This window comes from Canis aureus, chromosome 29, assembly GCF_053574225.1.
Source record: "Canis aureus isolate CA01 chromosome 29, VMU_Caureus_v.1.0, whole genome shotgun sequence".
NCBI classification, from domain to species: Eukaryota; Metazoa; Chordata; class Mammalia; order Carnivora; family Canidae; genus Canis; species Canis aureus.
This window is the reverse complement of record NC_135639.1, coordinates 25454657-25476541: the sequence shown is the minus strand read 5'-3', so window position 1 is coordinate 25476541 and position 21885 is coordinate 25454657. Positions and strand designations below refer to the sequence as shown.

The 21885-nt window shown below is 43.3% G+C and overlaps 1 protein-coding gene across 2 annotated transcripts in view; it reads left to right on the top strand.

Moving 5' to 3' along the window:
• The window catches only part of NEURL1 (neuralized E3 ubiquitin protein ligase 1), a 79534-nt gene that overhangs the window by 9624 nt on the left and 48025 nt on the right, over nt 1–21885 (top strand). The window contains exon 1 of one of the 2 annotated variants that reach the window (XM_077877775.1): nt 14133–14349. The exons of the other annotated variant lie outside the window; for it this stretch is intronic. Coding sequence (XP_077733901.1) covers nt 14283–14349 — 67 coding nt within the window. The 5' untranslated portion in view covers nt 14133–14282. Of the gene's footprint in view, nt 1–14132; nt 14350–21885 lie in introns of those variants that run through there. 2 annotated transcript variants of the gene reach the window in all.

Here is a 21885-nt window from a genome sequence, read left to right as displayed (position 1 = left end):
TTGATCATAGATCAAATATAATAATAGTGTAAAAGTTTGAAATACTGTGTGAATTATCAAAATGTGACACACACAAGTGAGCAAATACTATCAGAAAATGGTACCAGTAGACTTGCTTGATGCAGGTTGTCACAGATCTTCAATTTGTGAAAGAAACTCAGTATCTGCAAAGTGTAATGAAATAAAGCACCATAAAACAAGGTATGCCTGTAACCTCTTTATTTAGAATGGTTTTAGATTAACTTATTTTAAATTTAGACTTATTGCAAAATAGTATGGAGTTTCCAGATACCCCTGTCCAGTTTCCCCATTATTTTTACTTTTTTTTTTAAGATTTTATTTATTTTTGATAGCACAAGCAGGGGGAAGGGGGAGCAGAAGAGGGAGAAGCAGGCTCTCTACTGAGCAGGGAGCCCAAAGTGGGACTCAATTTCAGGACCCTGAGATCATGACCTGAGCTGAAGACAGATGCTTAACCGACTGAGCCACCCAGGCGTGCCCAGTTTCCCCATTATTAACATCTTAGTATGGGAAATTTATGACAAATAATGCACCAATATCAATACATTGTTAATAACTAATGTTTATACTTTATTCAGATTTCCTTAGTTTTCCCAATATTATTTTTCTGTACCAGGATCCCATCCAGAATATCACATTATCTTTTTAGGAACCATTTTATATATTTAGTTGTCATGTTTTCTTAGGCTTCTCTTGGTTTTGACAATTCCTCAGGCTTTCTTTGTTTTTGGTGACCTTGACAGTTTGAGGATTACTGGTTAAGTGTCTTTTAGACTGCCCCTCTCTTGGGATTTCTCTGATGTTCTTCTCATAATTAGATTGCTGTATAGATTTTAGAGAGGGAGACCATAGAGGTGAAGTGCCATTTTTCATCACATATCAACAATGCACGCAATCAACATGATTTATCACGGGTGATGTTGACCTTGATCGCTTGGCTGAGGTGCTGCTTGTCTGATTTCTTCATTGTGAAGCTAAAGTTATACTTTTCGCCCCTTTCGATATTGCACTCTTTTTTTTTTTTTCGATATTGCACTCTTTAGAAAAAAAGTCCCTATGCACAGCCCTCACTTAAGGATGGGAATTATGCTCTACTTCCCTGAGTCCTGGGCACTACTTTAACTACTCTGTCAACCATTTCTTTAGTTACCCAGTCAGTTGGATCAGTTACTTTTGGATAAGGGCTGTGAAAAAAAAAAAAAGACTATGGACTATCCTGGGGGAACTTGGGACCTGGTCCTGGGGGTCTGGGAAGGTTTCTCTAGGGAAGTGATCTGAGGATGAGTAGGACTTGGCTTTATGTTCCTAGAGGGGTGCATCCTTGACCCCTGCCTGTTCAATGCCACCTTAAATGTCATTGTGACATTAAAAAAAAAAAAGCTCTCCCAAGGTTTTCTTTTTTCTTTTCTTTTAATTCCAGTATAGTCAACAATGTTGCATTAGCTTCAGGTGTACAATATAATGATTCAACAATTCTCTAATTACTCAGTGCTTATCAAGATAAGTGTATGCTTAATCTCCTTCACCTATTCTACTTACCACTCCACCTACCTCCCCTTTGGTAACCATCTGTTTGTTCTCCAAAGTTAAGATCTCCCACATTTTTAAAAGTATCCCAAAGGGGGCAGTACCACCCCAAATGGAGAGCATGGAGCTGGATATGGAGAGCAACGTGGAGAGTGTTCCTGGCAGGGGGCCTAGTGCAAGCCCCTGGGCTTGAGGACAGAGTTTAGAGTTGGCTCCTGCCAAATGTGGGGGGTGGGGGTGGGGGGATGATCCCAGGCAGATGTTATCCTGATCCTCTGGGCCAAGGAACTTTCAGCAGAAAATCATTAAAATCATTGCCTTGCCTCTCTTCCATGGTCACAGAGGCTTGTCTATGCAGTGCTGGAGCAGGAGGAGGAGAGATGGCCTTTCCTGGAATGAAGGAAGAGGGCAAAGAAAGTATATCTGCTGGCTTATCTATGTGGCCTTCTTTGCCTCCATTGCCCCAGAATGCCATCTTGGCTGCCCCAGAGGTTGGAGAGGGAACAAGGAAAAAGGAGGATATTGCCAAGAGGGGGTGCTGTCTTTTTTAAAAATATATATATTTTATTTATTCATGAGAGACACAGAGAAGGAGGCAGAGACATAGGCAGAGTGAGAAGCAGGCTCCCTGCAGGGAGCCTGATGCAGAACTTGATCCCAGGACCCCGGAATCATGACCTGAGCCAAAGGTGGATGCTCAACCACTGAGCCACCCAGATGCCCCAGTAGGTGTTGTCTTATCATAAGGGTGGTGGCCATTCCACATGCTCCTGGCATTCACCTTTGTCTTTCCCCTGTGGCTCACCATAGTGTCTACTCAGCATCCACTGAGAGGCAGATCTGCCCCCAGGGGATGGCCAGTCTAGAGTGTGTCCATCCCCATGGGGGTATCCATCCAGGTGCCTCTGAGAGTGAGGGGAGGAGGCCCTCTGCCTTGATCAGAGTAAGTAAAACTGCAAGGATGTGCCAGCTTATTTACTTCATGTGTTGGTGCCCTCTTGGTGCTGGACATGGCTCTGGGTAGGAAGCACTGAGCCATGAACACTGGGCATTGTGTCTGCCCTTGAGGCACTCCCAGCCCAGCCTTACTTAGTTTAGATACCTGTCCCTATTGATAGAAAGGTCCTGGAGCCCTTTTTCTCTTCCATGTCTGCTTTCTTTTCCTTTCCTTTTCTTTCCTTGATCTTCCCAGCAAATGTTCCTTTGAACACATTCTCCCAGAGAAGGGAAAACTGGCAGGTGGTCAGGTGTATGTGTTGTGGGGCTGGTGGAAGGGCGGGTGGCCCCTGACTTTGAACATCAGAACCCAATATCTTGTAGAGACCATTTTGTTCCCATCACCTTTCTCAGCCCCAGTCTGGTGTTCTCAGTCCCAGGGAGGGGAAGTGACTTGGCCTAGGTCATACAGGAGAACTGGACCAGGTGGTATTGTGGTCTTATGGCTCTGACCTTGTTGGATGATAATGCTCTCCAGAGTCTGCAGAAGTCAACCCCAGAGGGACAGCTGAAGGGGATGAGTGCTTGTCCCAGCTGTGCTGTGTGTTGTCCATAGGGGACCTATTAAAGGGCTTTAAATGGAACAGTAACAGAATCACTTAAATGTCTTAGAAAATTCTGGGGCAGGAGAGGACCAGGACAGGGCCAGGCGGGAGGTTGCAACAGATGAACAGGGGAGGAGACAGGTGCGGCTTCTGCCAGCGTGGGGCAGTGAGCAGTGAGGCAAATAGAATGATTTCAGTTTGAAGATTTGCAGGTGGTGAGAGAGATGTAGAGGAGCTGCTTGTGCGGTCACATCTCTGGGGAGATTCTGACTTCTAGGGCAGTCAGTGAAGCACCAGGTGGCCTGGCTTGGAAAGGCTTGGATGCACAGGGAGGGTGGGCCTCTTGGGAGGTGAGGGATGTGTATGCCTGTGTGTGGGTGTTCCCTTGAGTGCTGCGTCCCACCCAAGCTTTGAGGTCTTAGAGCTGGGAGGAGAGACAGGTGAGTGGGCATGGCTGGCCCTGGGTTCTTAACTCCATCTCTACCATCTGGAAAACCATCAATAATTAATATTCCCTCTGCCTGTCACAGGTGGCTCCCGGGTGGGCAGAGGCAGGGCGCTGGCACCTGTGATGTGATGTGTATCTGGCTTCTGCTGGCCCCCAAGCCAGGAGCCTTCAGTCCTGATCTAGCCAGGCTTTCTCAGGTGGCTCCTTGCTCCCAGCATACACACATAAACCATGGAAGGTGGCCATAAATCAGCCGGGACAGGCCAAGGCTGCTCTGGTTTTCCCAGAGTTGAGATCAAAGCCCTAGACCCTCACCCTGGGGCTCAGTACTTATTAAATTATTAAACTGTCAGGGGAAAGCAGGAGGGACTGGATGGATGGCCATATAGTAAAACAGAATGAGGAAGAATGAGCTGAGAAATGAAGCAGCAGGTGGTACAGATCTCTCTTCAAGACAGAGATTTCATTTCCTTTGGATATATCCCCAGAGGTGGGAATCATTTAGTAGTTCTACTTTTGATTTTTTGAGGAACCTCATATGGTTTACTAAAAAAATTGCTATACCAGTTTACATTCTCACCACAGTGTACAGGAGTTCTCTTTTTTTCACATCCTTATCAATATTTGTTATTTGTCTTTTTGATAAGAAACATCCTAACAGGTGTAGGGTGATATTTTATCGTGACTTTAATTTGTATTTCCCTGATGTTTAGTGATGTACCTTTTCATGTCCTGTTGACCATTTGTATGTCTTCTTTGGAAAAATGCCTCTTCAGGTCCTTTGCCCATTTTTAAATTGAGTTACTATTATTATTTTCTTGCTTTTGAGTTGTAAGAGTTCATTATATATTTTGGAGGTTAACCCCTTATCAGAAATATGGTTTGCAAATATTTCCTCCCATTCCTTAGGTTGACTTTTTATTTTGATTGTTTCCTTTGCTGTGCAGAAACTTTTTTTTTTTTTTTTTACTTTTTTGTTTGATATGATCTCACTTGTTCACTTGTTTATTTTTTCTTTGGTTGCCTGTGTTTTTGGGATCCTACCCAAAAGTCATTGTCAAGACCAATGTCAAGCTTTTCCCTATGTTTTCTTCCAGGAGTTTATAGGTTCAGGTCTTACGTTTTAAGTCTTTAATCCATTTTATGTTGATTTTTGTATATGATGTGAAATAAAGGTCCAGTTTAATCCTTTTGTTTATGGACACTCAGTTTTCCCAAGACCATTTATCCTTCCCCATTGTGTATTCTTGGCATCTTTGTTGATAATTAGTTAACCATATATGCATACATTTATTTATGCATTATTTTATTCTATTGATCTCTGTATGTCTTTATGTCAATACCATACTGTTTTGATTACTATAGCTTTGTAATATACTTTGAAATCAGGAAGCATGATGCCTCTAGCTTTGCTCTTCTTGTTCATGATATAGCTATTCAGCATCTTTTGTGGCTCTGTACAAATGTTGAGATTGTATTTTCCATTTTTATGAAAAATGCCATTGGAATTTTGATAGGGCTTGCATTGAATCTGTAGGTATCTTTGTGTAGTGTGGACATTTTAGCAATATTAATTATTAGAATCAGTGAATATGGGATATCTTTGTGCTTCAATTTCTTTCATCAGTGTTTTATATTTTTTGGTATATGGAATCTTTCACCTCCTTGGTCAAATTTATCCCTAAGTATTTTATACTTTTTGATGTCATTGTAAATATTTTTTGGATAGTTTGTTGTAAGTATATAGAAACACAGTGAACTTTTGTATGCTGATTTTACATCCTGCAACTTTACTGAATTTATCAATCTAACAGTTTTTTGGTGTCTTGAGATTTTTAAATGTATAAGATCATCTCATCTGCAAATAGAGACAGTTTTACTTCTTCCTTTCTTATTTGGATACCTTTTATTTCTTTTTCTTGCCTAAGTGCCCTGGCTAGGACTTCTGGCAGTTTACATTTTTGTTGTTGTTGTTGTTGTTTTAAAATGGGCTCCATACCCAAGCTCAAGCCCATTGTGGGGTTTGAACTCATGACCCTGAGCTCAAGATTTGAGCTGAGATCGATCACAAGTCGGATGTTCAACTGACTGAGCCACCCAGGTGCCCCTCTGGCATTGTTTAAATACAAGTGACAGGAGTGGGCACCCGTATCTTGTTCCTGATCTTAAAGGAAAAGCTTTCAGCTCTTTACCATTGAATGTGAGGTTAGCTATGAACTTGTCATATATGGCCTTTATTATTTTGAGGTACATCCTGTATTGAGTGTTTATTGAGTGTTTATGATGAAAATATGTTGATTTTGTCAGATGCGTTTTATGGATCTGTTGAGATGATTATATGATTTCTTATCTTTTATTTTGTTAATATGGTATAAGATATTTAATGATTTGTATATGTTATACCATTCTTGCATCCCAGGGATAAATTCCATGTGATCATGGTGAATGATACTTTCAGTGTGCTGTTGAATTCAATTTGCTAATATTCTTTTGAAGGTATTTGCATTTGTGTTCATCAGGGATATTGGCCTGTAGTTTTCTTTTCTTGTAGCATTCTTATCTAGACTTGGTATTAGGGTAATGCTGGCCTCATAAAATGACTTTGGAATGGTTCTTTCCTCTTCATTTTTTTGGAGGGAGTTTGAGAAGGATTGGTATTAATTCTTGTGTAAATGTTTGATAGAATTCACCAGTGAAGCCATCTGGTTCTGGACTTTTCTTTGCTGGCAGATTTAAGAATACTTTACCCAGCGAAGCTGTCCATCAGAATTGACTAAGCAATGCAAACGTACTCATACAAAAACAAAACAAAACAAAACCTAAAGTAGTTTAAAACCTGCCTTATAGGAAATGCTAAAGGAGTTCTTCAAGCTGAAAAGAAAGGACACTAACTAGTATCATAAAAACATATGAGAGTATGAAATTTCCTGGTAAATGTAAATGTATAGTCAGATTCGGATACTCTAATATTCTAATGGTGGTGTATAAATCACTTACAACTATAGAATAAAGGTTAAAAGACAAAAGAACTTTAAAAAGTTGTAGTTTCAGGCAGCCTGGGTGGCTCAGAGGTTTAGCGCCTACCTTCAGCCCAGGGTGTGATCCTTAGAGACCGGGGATCGAGTCCCAAGTCGAGCTCCCTGCAGGGAACCTGCTTCTCCCTCTGCCTGTATCTCTGCCTCTCTCTCTCTCTCTCTCTCTGTGTCTCTCATGAATAAATAAATAAAAATTTTTAAAAAGTTGTAATTTCAATAATTAGTGGATTACAACATAAAAAGATGTAAATTGTGATATCAAAAACAAAATTATTGGGAGGCAGTAAAAATGAGCTTTTATATGTGAACACAGTTGAGTTGCTATCAGCTTAATATAGACTGTGATAAAATGTTGGCTTGTTTTTAGAGCTAGAGCGTGTGCTTGCGCACAAGCAAGGGAGGGGCAGAGGAAGAGGGAGAGAATCCCAAGCAGACTCTACCCACAGTGCGGTACCTGATGTAGAGCTTGATCTCAAGACCCTGAGATCATGATCTGAGCAGAAATCAGATGCTTAACTGGCTGAGCCACTCAGGCACCCCTAGAGAAAAGAATGAAAACATACCACTATAGAAAATCATCAAATCACAAAGGAAGACAGTAAGAAATAGAAAGGAGCAAAGGATCTACAAAATACCCAGAAAACAACAAACAAAATGGCAGTAGTAAGTCTTTTTCTATCAATAATTACTTAAATATAAATAGTCTAAATTCTCCAATCAAAAGACATAGAATGATTGAATAGATAGAAAAACCCATAGTAGTTGTTCAAGACTCAATGAACTACCCAACTATTTAGCTTCAAGGATACCCCTAAGATGAAAGTGAAGGGATGGCAAAAGATATTCCAGGCAAATGGAAACGAAAGTAGGAAGGGGTAGTTGTACTTATATAAGACAAAGTAGACTTTAAGTAAAAGACTGTAGTAAGAGACAAGGTCATTATATAATGATAAAGGGATCAATTCATCAAGAGAAACTAACTATAGTAAATATATATGTACTTAAAATCAGAGCCCATAAGTATATAAAGCAAATATTAACAGGTCTAAAAGGAGAAATAGATAGCAGTCCCATAATAATAGGGGACTTCAGTTCTCCCCTTTCAACAATAGGTAGATCATTCAGACAGAAAATCAGTAAGGAAACATTGGATTTGAACTACGCTTTAGACCAAATGGACCTAACAGACTTATACAGAACATTCCATCAAACAGCCACAAAATAAACATTCTTCTCAAGAATGCACACAGAACACTCTTTAGGATAGATTGTATGTTAGCCACAAAACAAGTCTTAACATATTGAAGAATATTTAAATACTATCAAGTATCTTTTCCAACCTCAATGGTATGAAACTAGAAATCAATTATAGGAGGAAATTGGAAAGTTTACAAATATTTGTAGATTGAATAACATAGTCCTGAACAACCAATTGGTTAAAGAAGAAATCCAAAGGGAAATTAAAAAAATCTTTTGAGCCAAAAATGGAAACACAACATACCAAAACTTACAGGATGCAGCAAAAGCACTTCTAAGAGGGTAGTTTATAATGATAAGTGCTTACATTAAGAAAAAAGAAAGATCTCAAATAAACAACCTAATTTTACACCTCAAGGAATTAGAAAAAGAAGAACAAACTAAAGCAAAAGTTAGTAGAAGGAAGAAAATAACAAAGATCAGAGTAGAAATAAGTGAATGATAATAGCAAAGACCAACAAAAGTTTTTTTTTTTTTTTTTTAAGATTTTTAGGGCAGCCTGGGTGGCTCAGCAGTTTAGCACCACCTTCAGCCCAGGGCCTGATCCTGGGGTCTCGGGATTGAGTCCCACGTCAGGCTCCCTGCATGGAGCCTGCTTCTCCCTCTGCCTGTGTCTCTGCCTCTCTCTCTCTCTGTCTCTGTCTCTGTCTCTCATGAATGAATAAATAAAATATTTATTTTTTAAAGATTTAAATTTTTAAAAAATTTTAAAGATTTTATTTATTCATTCATGAGAGACACACAGAGAGAGAAAGGCAGAGACACAGGCAGAGGGAGAAGCAGGCTCCATGCAGGGAACCCAATGTGGGACTCCAGGATCACGCTCTGGGCCGAAGGCAGGTGCTAAACCGCTGAGCCACCCAAGGATCCCCCTAAAAGTTGGCTTTTTGAAAAGATAAAGTTAACAAGCCTTTAGCTAGACTAAGAAAAAAAAGAGATAAGACTCAAACACCACAGAAATACAAAGTATCATAGGAAACTACTGTGAACAATAATGTGTCAACCAGTTGGACAATCTAGAAGACATGGATAAATTCGTGGAAACGTACAACCTACAAAGACTGAATCATGAAGAAACAGAAAATCTAAACAGACCAATAATGAGTAAGAAAATCTCCTCTTTTCATGGCAGGGATAGCCTAGCTAGGTCTGAGAGATACAGAGGGGGTTTTCCATCTCCTGGGCTGGCCTGGCAAATCCTTTGGAGTTGAGGAAACCAGCCAGACACCCAGACCCTGGTGTGGAGCCAAGGACATGGAGGGAGAGGTGGAATGAGGCTGTGAGTGACCAGAATGCCACTCACATGGAAGTTTCCGCACCAGAGTGCAGCCCTTCTAGAAACTGGGGCTCTGGTTACATGAGATTCTTCTGATTCCTTCACTGTAAAATGAGAAGGAAACTGAGTGAGTTTGGGTTTTCTCGTCTGGTCCCCAAGTTGAGTGTGTTAGAGAAACAAAATATAAGAAGAACCTACATCAGTTGTTGAGAAGAGAGTTTCCCAAGATTCAGGGCTTGTTCTGAAATGGGGGTTTACTAGTGCTAAGATTCAGATCCTAGGGCACAAGGCTCGATTTGGGGTGAAGGTGCCATTTCTGTAGGCCAGATTCCGGCTTGGTATTGAGGTGCCTGTTTCGGGGGTCTGATTTCCTGTTGGGGTGAGAGTTCCATTCCTGGAGGGGAGTTTTTACTTCAGGATCCTGGATTCATGATTGCAGTTGAGCTTTGAGTCTTGGGGCCAAGCATTCCCTTTGGTGTTTGATATTCTAGGATTGGGGTGAGGTTCTCTTCTTGGGCTTGGGGTTTGATTATCAGGTTGGAGGTCTTGTGCTTTGGGAGGAAGAGAGGAACTAGAATCCCCTTTCCCTTCTGGAGAAGACTTTCTGGGACCAGCAGCAGAGGAATGGGCCATAGACTCATGAGCTGATGGTCATGAAGCCTGGGTTCCATCTCTTTCCTGGATGGGAGACTGAAGATAAATCACTTGTAAGCTTTAGGTCTCTGCTAGAAGCATGGCTGGGCAGTGGTGTTGACTCACAAAGCACCATCCAAGCTTGCTTGATCCTTCAAAATGACACTTAATGGTGGGCTCCATAGGAACGGATGGCCATTGCTTGGTGAGTCAAATCCATGATGACAGCACTCCAGCTGCCCTGGGCACTGTCAGCTTGGTCCAATTAGTGCCAATCGGATCTTAACTTGTGCTGAGGGTCCCTGGGGCGAGGGAGCACACTATGAGTGGGATATGTTAAATCTGGGTCCCTGGGGCTCGGTGTGTGGTTCAGGAGGGTGGGAACTGGGCTCGGTTGGGCCCACAGCTTCCCTCCTTGTGGGCCAGTTTTCACATAGCCCAGACAGTGGATGCAGACATACCATAAACCATGATCTGCAGTGGCCTGGCTCTTTCCCTTGTGCTCTGTGGAGTGACTGGGATGCAGGGGGATTGTTGTGTCCTCTTGCTTCCAGCCTGGCTGGCGCCTCACTGAGAAACATCTGCTTCTATATAGGGCCACCACCTAAACTCTCCTTTCTCATTTTTCTCTCCTATTACTCCAATGTGGATCCTCTCAGAGAGCAGAAGTTGAGGGAAGCCTTCTTGAAGCTCTTCTTTCTCTTCCCTCCTGGATCTTACCCCAGATCTCCTAGAAATTGCTGGGAGAGGTGATCTTGGTCCTATTTCAGGACCAGCCTGAGGTCCAGTTGGATGGGCGTTTCCAGGGCATCCTCAATGATGCTTGTACCCACTTGCCCAGGGTCGCAGAGGTGGGCCTTGAATGGGGGTGCCTGCCTTATGGCCTCCTATCCTCCATACACCCCTCTTGCAGGTGGAGCTTCCTGTCTCAGAGGTCTTCCTCTGTTCTCCCCACATGGGAGATAGCAGTGAGTGATGCAGAGCTGTCAGGGTGAGGCCATGTAGGGAGTTTCCAGCTCAGGGGCAAGTTCTCTAATGTTCTTTAGGACTGAGCCCCTTCCTTATGTCCCAGGAAACTCAGGCACCTGAGAAGGTGGGGCAGTTTTCTCCACCACCCAGTCTGTCCCAGGGCTGTAGGGGGTGCTCTGTCTGGGTCTGTAGGGACCCTCCAAGCTCCACTGACTAGGCCTGGCCAAGGTACATGGGAGGCTGAGAGGCTTGGGGGTCCCACTGGGCTAAGGAAACTCAACCCAGACATTGGCCTCTGGAGTTCCCCAAGGGCATCTGGGGGAACCTAGGGTGTGAGGAGGGAGGAGGAAAGGCAGGTAGGGTAGAGGCCCTGTGGTTGAGGGATGGGCTCTCGAGTCAGATTTTGTCTTTGCTGCCTGTGCCACCTGGAGCCAAAGGGTTAACTCTTCCATAGCCCCATTTCTTATTGGAGATGATGCCCGCCTAGTAATAAATGCATAATAAATACTAGTTATTGTTGTTATCATTAGGCTCCACCTTCAGGTCTGAGCTTAGACATCATTTCTACCGGGAAGCCTTCCCTGACCACCCTGGCTAGGTTAGATGGCCTCTGTGCCCTCCTCACTGCAACCCTGTGCTGTCCTCATAGCACTGATCCAACGAGGCTTCAGGCCATTATACCTGTCAGGGTCTAATGCTGTCCGTGTGCTCACCATTATGTTGCTACCACTGGTGCCTGGAACACACAGTAGACACTCAACAGATATTTTGAAATGAAGGCAAGAATGGTGAAATGAAGGCAAGAACGGGCTGATTCCAGGGAAGCCGAACTTTTTTCCGTGGGCCCTCAGGGCTGCTACAGCCCACTTTCTTTTCTTGGTTGAAATGACATTTTCTGAATGCCAGGCTCTGGGGCAAGACAAGGGAAGGTAAGACTGATAGGAAACTGTTGGTTCATTCATTCCTTCTCTCATGGCACAGATGTTCTCTGGGTGCCTTGCACGTGCCAGGCCTCGTGCCAGCCTCTGGGGACAGACATGCTCCTGTCCTTACAGCACTTGTGGTGCTTGTGGCCAGCTAGGTTGAGTAGAGTCAGGGAAGGCTTCCAGGAGGAGAGAGTTGTTTTGAAGAATGAAGAGGAAGTTTGGAAAGATAATGGATGGGCCTTCTCCTTGGGAGTGGGCAGAGAGCAGAAGAGCAGATGGAGCTGCCCACGTATGGCAAGAAGGCAAAGCTGGCCAATGACATTGTGGCCTGCAGGTGTGTGGTCTATCTTGCTAAAGATGGGTTTGCAAGCTGTGGGTACCACTGATGTTAGCTCTGCCACCCACAGACAGGTGACCCTGGGCAGGTCATGTCATGCCCCAAGGCTGGTTTATTCACCTCGAGGATGGGCACTATTGTGATGCCTGCCACGCAGGATTGTTGGACCACTGTAGCAAATCACTGTGTAAAAGGAGGTGGCCCAGGTAATAGAGGGATGGAGGGGCAGGCCCTGCAGGGGCAGGCTAGGAGGTAGGTATGGGGGTGGGGGCTATGTGGGAAAGCAGGAAGGCAGCCCCACTTCAGGCTTTTCTGTTTTGTAAATAATTAAATTGTTATCTTGGGTTTGTGGTGCCCACACTGCAGGAGGCAGATGGGGCAGCTGGGAACAAGGGGCCGTATTGTCTAGGAAGTGGTGGAGTCCCTCCCCTTCTCCCTTGTTCCCAGCCCCCTGGTCATGGCACGTCATGGGCAGGGAGTCAGGAGCCTGCTAGGGTCTTCTTGCCTTGTAACTCCTTCCCTGCGTTTCTCTTTTTCTCTCCCTGTCTCCACATCGCCATTGTCTGGTCCGCCTTCACATTCTTACTTCTGCAGACACATAGCCCCCCTTGCCCCCTCGGCCCTAGGCCCCATGTTCTTAGTTGCTATTGCCCTGTACCCACCCCACATTACTGTCCATTGAAACCCTCCCCACCATGGTCTTTCCCAGACACCCCCACCTTCTGAGTCCAGCACTGCCCCCCAGGTCTGCTCGGGGGGCCTCAGGGGAGCACTGACCTCTCCCTCGCCCCATGCTCCAGAGACAAACAGTCGTTTTTTCATTTTTAGTGCTTAATACTGAGAATGTGAAGGTCTGTTTAGTCTTGTCCAGCTAACATAAACCAGCCGGAACTGGGCCATGGCGCGGACTTTGCTGTAAGTTCCCTTATTTGGAATGAAATTCATTTTCACTGGGAGGCAGCAGGGGCTTTGGGGAGGCCCCTCTGGGTCCCCTCCTCAGGGTGTGGTCCGTGGGGCCCCTCCAAAGGTCACCAGAGTGTCTGTGACATGGAGCCTGGCCCTAGGGCATTAGTGTCCCCCAGAACCCCAGGGATGGAGAGGGCCTGGGGTCATATTGTCCAGTACTGCCCTGTTCCAGGGAAGAAACTGAGGCTCAGAGAGGAGAAGGGGTCTGTCCAGAGTCCCAGGGCAAGCTGGCAGAGCCAGGTCTTGAAGGCTCCTGGTTGTCTGGCTCTCATGTGTCTGTACTGTGCCAGGATGCCTCTGACCTAGGAGCTGTGCGGGTGGGGGTGTGGGGCAGGAGGGGGTGCTGAGGAATCTGGCTGGAAGTGGCCTTCAGTCTGGGGATCTTCCAAGGCTTCTGGCCTAGCAGCTCAGCGCAGAAGCCTGGGGGCATGAGAGGGGAGGAAGGGTGAGGAAGGCAGAGGGCGGTAAGAGGGAAAGGAGAGGTGGCTGAGAGTCCAGGAGAACTGGTTCGGGTCCTCATTCTGTTGCTCTTGCTGTGACTTAGGGCTCTCAGATGGCTTCTTCGACCTTGGTCTTCACCCACTTGTCCTAGAGGCTCAGCCTTTTTTGTGCCTCCCCCAGGGTATGCCTAGGATGAACCCAGGCCAGGGAGTGTTTCTTACCTGTGATGGGCTGTGTGAACCAGCCCACCTAGCAGGTTACTATACCTCTCTGGGCTTAGGTTTCCCTTCCTTGTAAAGAAGCTTGTGGACCCTTCATGAGTCCTCTGCAAGAACATGAGTTGTAGAAGCAGAACTAGAGTTTCAGTCTTGACTCTGATGCTTTCGTAGCTGGGCTACTCATTAAGGACTCAGGCTTCAGAACCTGGGACTCTACAGGGAGCAGTGGTGGGTCTTTGCAAGGAGCACGTGAACTCATATACCCAACACGTCTTTACCCGAGTGCCCCAAGAAATAGGGTGGGAGAGGGGCAGGAAGCAGGCCAGCATGGTGGCCGCCAGCTTTCATCTGCACAGCTTACACTGGCCCCCCTTGGGGCTCCCTGGGGCCCTGCTGCCTTTGCTCCATCCTGGGCCGCTACTGGAAAAACAGCAAGTGCATATTTAGATATTCTTTCTAGAGGGAGTTCCTCCATTTAACAGCCTTTAAAAAGAACTTCTCATTTATTCACTTATTCTTTTCACAGAGATCACACAGCTGGGACGTAGGAAGCTGTAACTGACCAGTGTAGGAATCCCTGGGTCTGAAAAAGGAAAGAAAGATGTTAGAAAGCACAGGCCTGAGAAATCCTAACTAGAAGGCCCTGGTGCTAGGGAAATCAGGGCAGAAGACATTGCATTGTTTACTATGAACATTCCATTCACTGCTCTTTTAGCAGTAACGCAAGTACTGGTATCCAAGGCTGTGTATAAAGGTACGTTGAATGTCTGCTTCTAGATGGTTGGTGAGGCGCTCATTTACAAAAGATCATCTCATTGCCAAGAGCAAACCACACCCTAGTGAAAACATTAAACTCAGCATTAAAGTGAATGGAGATGGTGTAAAGAGCAGCTTCCACACTGGAAATCTCTAGGCCGTGAGAAGCCACTGAAGGCTTTAGATTTACTTTTTTGGGTAGATCAGCTTAGCTGCCTTGTGAAGGGTGGATCTAAGAGGGACAGGATAGGAGCAGGCAGGCTAGTTATGATGGGAAGGATGCCTAGGCCTGAACTGCAGTTTTGGTGAAAGAGAGGAAGGGACACATTTTGAGACACATTTAGCACTAATAAACAGTTGGTGGGGGTGGTAAGGGAGAGGGGAGTATCCAAGATGGTGCCCAGGTTTTCAGATGGCTAGGAGGATGGTGATTCCATCGAGACCCTAGGCAGGAGAAGATTGGAGCCGAAGCTGGTGGGTTGAGTTTTGGAGATGCCAGAGGAGCACTGAGGCATTCTGGAGGAGACTTTTGGGTCAGCAGCTTCATGAGCTCAGAACTCATTGGGGAAATCATGGCAGCAATGTGTTGTTGGCAGTGGGTGCCACTTAAACTTTGAAGGTGAATAAAGGATCTCAGGGTGGACAGAACAAAACTGTGGAGTCAGACGAGGAGTAAGGGTGGTGGGCTAGAGAAGCTGATGGAGACCATGGGAATAGAATTTAGAGTTTGTGATATGGCATAACAAAGTAGTTCTCAGACCTTAATGACCCTATGGATGGCCTGTAGATTGTAAAAATATGAGTTCCTGGAGCCTACCTCTAGATAATCTGACTTAGTCAGTCTGGGGTTGGGCTTCTGGGGTATGCTTTTTTAAGCAAGATTCTCAGGTGATACTGATGTGAGAGATCTATGAACCATCCATTGTGAAATACTTCACTGGGAGTCAGTCAGATCTGGGCTCAAATCTTGGTTCTTGGGTTTTGACCTCAGGCAAGTCCCTTGATCTTCCAAACCTTAGTTTCTTTATTGGTAAGCAAGCATCCTAGTTCCCACTTCACAGGGTCATTGTGTGAATTAATTGGGGTGGCTCAGGACCTGGTCCATAGTAAAAAGTAAATGGTAGGCACTTCTTGTTCATAACTAGAAGTTTGAAGATAGTGAGCACTGGGACAGGGTTCAGCCTAATAGGAGTACTCCCCTGCCTAGTGTCTGGCCCTTGGCTGAGCTGTCCCCAAATTCCATCTCCAGGGTGTCTTGTCTGCATTGATAGGACTAGGGGGCTCCTGGCTCATCTAATCAAGCCCATAAAAACTCATGAATCAACTCAGAGGTCAATTTACTACTTTGCAGTGAGAAATCTGCTGTCAGAAGAACTGGACAGTGTGTCAACTACTTGCCATTTTCTCCCCCTGCAGGAAGCTACTTGAGTGCTGGGCAAACCTGGCATCTGGCTGGGGAGTTGAGGCTACAGTCTGAGGATTTGGTGTGCTTGAGCCCTGAACTCTGCCCAGACCACTTCACCAACACCTGGGCCAGCCTATGGCTTCATCTCCCTGGTTGTGCTCCCATGGGCCCCTCTACAGTTTGCTTCAGGGATATCCCCTTTTCCCTGAATCCTTGGCATCCAGTGAACACCTCTTTTCTTTAGGTTTGTTAACACCTCCAGTCACGTCTCTTTTACTGGGGCTGTTTCGTCTCTTGAGGGTAACTATGCATGCTCTGATTCATGACCAGTTGATTTCATAGACTGAAAATCTGGGAAAGCTTTTTGTCAAGTGCATTGGGGAGGCACTTCATTATTGCTCTCTCCCCACTTACTGTTCATACCAGCTTTTAAGAAGGAGGGAGTGCAGTAAGTCCACAATGGCACTTCTATACACAGGATGACTTTGCAACATTTAATATTAGGAGGTACTATTATTAAAAATGTTTATTGCATTGTTTTGAGAAAAAAAGCAAATTGCTTGGCATGCCTAGTGTGCATAATATAATCCCATTTGTGTTTAGAGTATTATATTTTTCCTTTCTCTCCCCTTCCTTCTCTCCTTCCCTTCTAACCTTTCCTTCCTTCCTTCCAACTAATATTTATTTAGTGCCTACTATGTGCCAGGTGCTGTTCTAGACATTAGGATATAGCAGTGAATAAATTTGCTATCTCATGGAGTTACATTCTTATGAGTATAGGGAGAGACAGACCAAAAAAAAAAAAAAAAAAAGAAAGAAAGGAAAAAAAGATGACATATGGGATGTCAGATGGTGATAAGTGCTCTGGAGAGAAATAAATCATGGGGTGTGGCATGGATAGAGATTATGGGTGGAGAGTCTGGTGATGTTTACACTTTAAATAAGTTGGCCAGAGAAAGCCTGATGGCATTTGAAAATGACCAGAAGGAGGTGAAAGAGTGAGCAATGCAGATGTCTGGAGGAACAACTCTGTTTTGCGGTTTGATAACTTGCTATCTGTCTATCCATGCATCTGTTCATCAGCCATCCGTATTTTCTTTGTACAAATACAGACTGAGGCTGAATGGATGCCCACCCAGCTGTTACCAGTGCGGGGTAGGCTGGGGATGGAGTGGTGTGGGAGAATGGGATGCTTTTATTTTTACTCCATGCTAATTGGCATGGTTTTATTTGTTTTTAAAAATAAGCATGTAGGGCAGCCCGGGTGGCTCAGCGGTTTAGCATTGCCGTCAGCCCAGGGCATGATCCTGGAGACCCGGGATCGAGTCCCACGTCAGGCTCCCTGCATGGAGCCTGCTTCTCCCTCTGCCTGTGTCTCTGTCTCTGTCTCTCTCTCTCTCTCTATGTGTCTCCCATGAATAAATAAATAAAATCTTTAAAAAAAATAAAAATAAAAATAAGCATGTAGTGTTTTTATATTTTAAGCTTTTAAAATTTATTGTATTTTAAAAAATTATTTATTTATTCATGAGAGACACAGAGACACAGGCAGGGGGTGAAGCAGGCTTCCCGGGGAAGCAATCCTAGGACCCTGGGATCATGACCTGAGCCAAAGGCAGATGCTCAATCGCTGAGCCACCCAGGCATCCCTAAAATTAAAAAAAAAAAAAAAAAAAAAGAACCTTTATGTCCCTGCCCTGTCCCAAAAGAGGGTGATCAACAGAGTCAAATCCCAGCTTTGTCAAGCTGTATTGAGGAATGAATGAGATTCTTGATATATAATGACCAGTGGTTGTGCCTGGTGCTTAATTTCCTTAATTTTTCCCATCAGTGCCCAGGACAGGGCTAGGTGTACAATAGTGCATAATGACAATGGGTGAAATTCAAATAAATGCTGAACTTACTACCCTTACTGGGAGCCCCTGGGAGTCAGCGTGAGGGCTCTAACTCTCATGCGTCTGGAGTCTGGGTAGGTCTGGTTCCCCTCCATAGAGATCAGAGCATGAGCGTGATTTTGGATGCCCTGCCTTAGACATCATGCTGCATCATTTTGGTCACCATTTTATTTTTTATTTATTTTTAAGTAGACTCCATGCTTAGCGTGGGCGCTGTGTGGGGCTCAAAACTCATGACCCTGAGATCAAGATCTGACTAAGATCGAGTCAGAAGCTTAACTAACTGAGCCACCCAGGTGTCCCTTTATTACCATTTTAAATTCTACTACCACCCTGAGCAGCGGATGCTTTAAAAACAATTTATTGCTTAAATTATTGCGAGTAATACACCCTTTAACCAACATCTCTCCATTTCTTCCACCCCTCAGCCCCTGACAACTACCATTCTGCTCTCTGCTTTTATGAATTTGAGTTTTTTACATTTTATTTTACTTTTTAAAAGATTTTATTTTTTATTCATGAGAGACACAGAGAGAGGCAGAAATACAGGCAGAGGGAGAAGCAGGCTCCCCTGCAGGGAGCCCAATGCAGGACTCAATCCCAGGATCCTGGGATCACGACCTGAGCTGAAGGCAGACACTCACCCACTGAGCCACCAGGCCTGAGTTTTTTAGATTTTAGATGTAAGTAAAATCATGCAGAACTTGCCTTTTTCTGTGTGGCTTATTTTACTTCACATAATGTCCTCTAGTTTTATCCTTGTCCCAAATGGCAGAATTTCCTTCCTTTTTAAGGCTGAATAGTATTTCATTTTGTATATATGCCACATTTTCTTTATCCATTCATCTGTAAATGGACACTCATATTGTTTCTATATCTTGACTTTTATGAATAGTGCTACCACGAATATAGGAGTGCAAATATCTCTTTGATATAGTTGATTTTATTTTATTTTTTAAAAAAGATTTTATTTATTTATTCATGAGAGACACAGGGAGAGAGAGAGAGAGAGAGAGAGAGAGAGAGAGGCAGAGACACAGGCAGAGGGAGAAGCAGGCTCCATGCAGGGAGCCCGACGCGGGACTCGATCCCAGGTCCAGGATCACGCCCTGGACTGAAGGTGTTGCTAAACTGCTGAGCCATCCGGGCTGCCCGATATAGTGATTTTATTTCCCTTGGATATATACTCTGAAGTGGGACTGCTGGATCTTGGTAGTTCTATTTTTAATTTTTTGTGGAAGCTCTGTATTTTTTTAAAAACAATGTACATTGTCTCCAGCATTGTTCAATGGTTCCCTTTTTCCCATGTTCTTGCTGGCGGTTGTTATCTCTTGTCTTTTTGATAATAGCCATCTGACAGGTGTGAGGGGATATCTTGTTTTGGTTTTTATTTGCAGTTCCCTGATGATTAATGATGTTGAATACCTCTTCATATTCCTGTTGGCCATTTGTATACCTTCTTTGGAAAAATGATGATTCAGGTTCTTTGCTCATTTTCTTAAATCAAGGTATTTGGGTTTTTTGTTTGTTTGTTTTGGCTATTGGGTTGAGTTTCTTTCTCTTTTTTTAAGATTTTATTTATTTATTCATGAGAGACACACAGAGAGAGAGGCAGAGACAGACAGAGGGAGAAGCAGGCTCCCTGAGAGGAGCCTGATGTGGGGACTTGATCCCAGAACCCCACGATCACACCTGAGCCAAAGGCAGATAGATGCTCAACCACTGAGCCACCCAGGTGCCTGAGTTGTTTGAGTTTCTTATATATTTTAGATGTTAACCCCTTATCAGATATATGGTTTGCAAATATTTTCTCCCATTCTGTAGGTTATCTCTTCACTCTGTTGATTACTTCCTTTGCTGGGCAGAAGATTTTTAGTTTGATGCAGTCCCACGAGTCTATTTTTGTTTTATTTGCCTGTGCTTTTGGAATCACAGCCAAAAAAATCATTGTCAAGACCAATGTCAAGCTTTTCCCTTATGTTTTCTCCCAGCACTTTTAGTTTCAGGTTTTACATTTAAGTCTTTAATCCATTTGAGTTTTTTGTGTCTGGTGTGATATAGCAATCCAACATCATAACTCTGCATGTAGACATCCAGTTTTCTCAGTACCTCTTACTGAAGAGGTTCTTCTTTCCCCATTGTGTGTTCTTGGCACCTTTGTCAAAGATCAGTTGATCATAAATGCTTGGATTTATTTGTGGGCTTAGTTTTTTATGCCAGTACCAGAGTATTTTGATTACTATAGCTTTATTATAATTTAAAATCAGGAAGTGTGATGCCTCCAGATTTGTTCTTCTTGCTCAAATTGCTTTGGTTTTTCAGGGTCTTTTATGGCTCGATATGAATTTTAGGATTGTTTTTCTATTTCTGTGAAAAATAACATTGGAATTTTGATAGGAATTGCCTTGAATCTGTAGATTGCTTTGGGTAGTATGGACATTGAGATATTATTAATTCTTCCAATCCATGAACATGAGATCTATTTCCATTTCCTTATTTATTTATAAAAAAGATTGTATTTATTTGAGAGAGAAGGAGAATGAGTGATGGGGAGGGGAAGAGAGAGTAAGAGAGAGGTGGAGGGGGAGAGAGAAAAGCAGACTCCCTACTGAGTAAGAAGCCTAATGTGGGCCTTGATCCCAGGACCTTGAGATCATGATCTGAGCTGAAAGCAGACACTTCACTGGCTGAGCCACCAAGGTGCCCCTATCTTTCCATTTATTTGTGTTTTCTTTCATTTCTTTCACCAATGTCTTATAGTTTTCAGTGTATTGACCTTTCACCTCCCTGGTTAAATTTATCCTGAAGTATTTTGTTCTTTTTGATGCCACCCTAAGTGGAATTGTTTTCTTAGTTTCTTTTTTGGATAGTATTTTGCACTTGTTTTTTCTGCATATAATTTGATAGCATTTTGGGGGGGGGGACTAGCTTTAGGTATATCCTTTCAATGCATTCAACTTACTCTGTTTTTGTTTTGTTAACCATTTTTAGATATACAGTTGTATACCGAGATTAAGTACCTTCACATTGTTTTGCAACCATCACCACTGTCTATCTCTAGAACTTTTTTCATTTTCCCAAACTGAAACTCTGTACCCATTAAACAATAACTGCTCATTCCTTCTGCCTCCAGCCCCTGACAGCCACCATTCTATTTCCCATTTCTATGAATTTGACTACTCTAGGTACCTCATGTAAGTGGAATCATACAGTATTTGTTCTTTCATGACTGGCTTATTTCATTTAGCATAATGTCCTCAAGGTTTATTCATGTTGTAGTGTGAAACAGAATTTCCTTATTTAAGCCTGAGTAGTCTTCCATTATGTGTGTATCTGTCTATATATTACATTTTGTCCATTCATCTGTCAGCGGACACTTAACATTGTCTCTATCTTTTGGCTATTGTAAGTAATGCAGCTGTGAACATAGGTGCACAAGTATCTTGTTGGGAGACTTAGCTTTCACTTCTTTTGGGTGTGTACCCAGAAGTGGGATTGTTGAATCATATGGTAATTCTGTTCTTAATTTTTTGAGGAATTGATTCAACTTAGTTTTTTACCAAAAAACCTACAGTTTTATTTCCTTTTCTTTTTCAGTTTTATTTCCTTATCATCTCCTCTCACACCGATATTTAATGGATTTTTTAAAAATAACTTTATTTTGAAATATTATTGACATGCAATACATTGCACATATTTATAATGTATAATTTGATGTGTTTTGACAGACATGTATATCTGAGACCAACAGCACCATCCCATTAATGAAAGGTTCCATCATCCTCAAAACTTCCCTTATGCCTTTTGTAACCTGCTCTTACTCCTCCCTATCACCTTCATACTGAAGTAACCACTGATCTTCTCTCTGTCACTGTGGATTAATTGGCCTTTTAAAAGAGTTCTGTATAAAAGGAATCATGCAGCATGCACACTCTTGTCTTCTGGCTTCTTCCACTCACTTATTTTGATATTTGTTCATATTTTGGTATGTTAACAACTCATTTAAAAAATTATTACTTAGCGGTTTTCCATGGTATGTATGTATCATTTGTTTATCTGTTCACCTGTGGATGGACATTTGGGTTGTTTTCAATTTTATGCTACTACAAATAAAGTTGCTAAGAACTTACTTTTACATAAAGTCAATGTATGGACATGCATTGCCTTTTCTTTTGGATAAATACCTAGGAATGGAATGGCTGGATCATATGGTGGGTGTGTGTTCAACATAAAA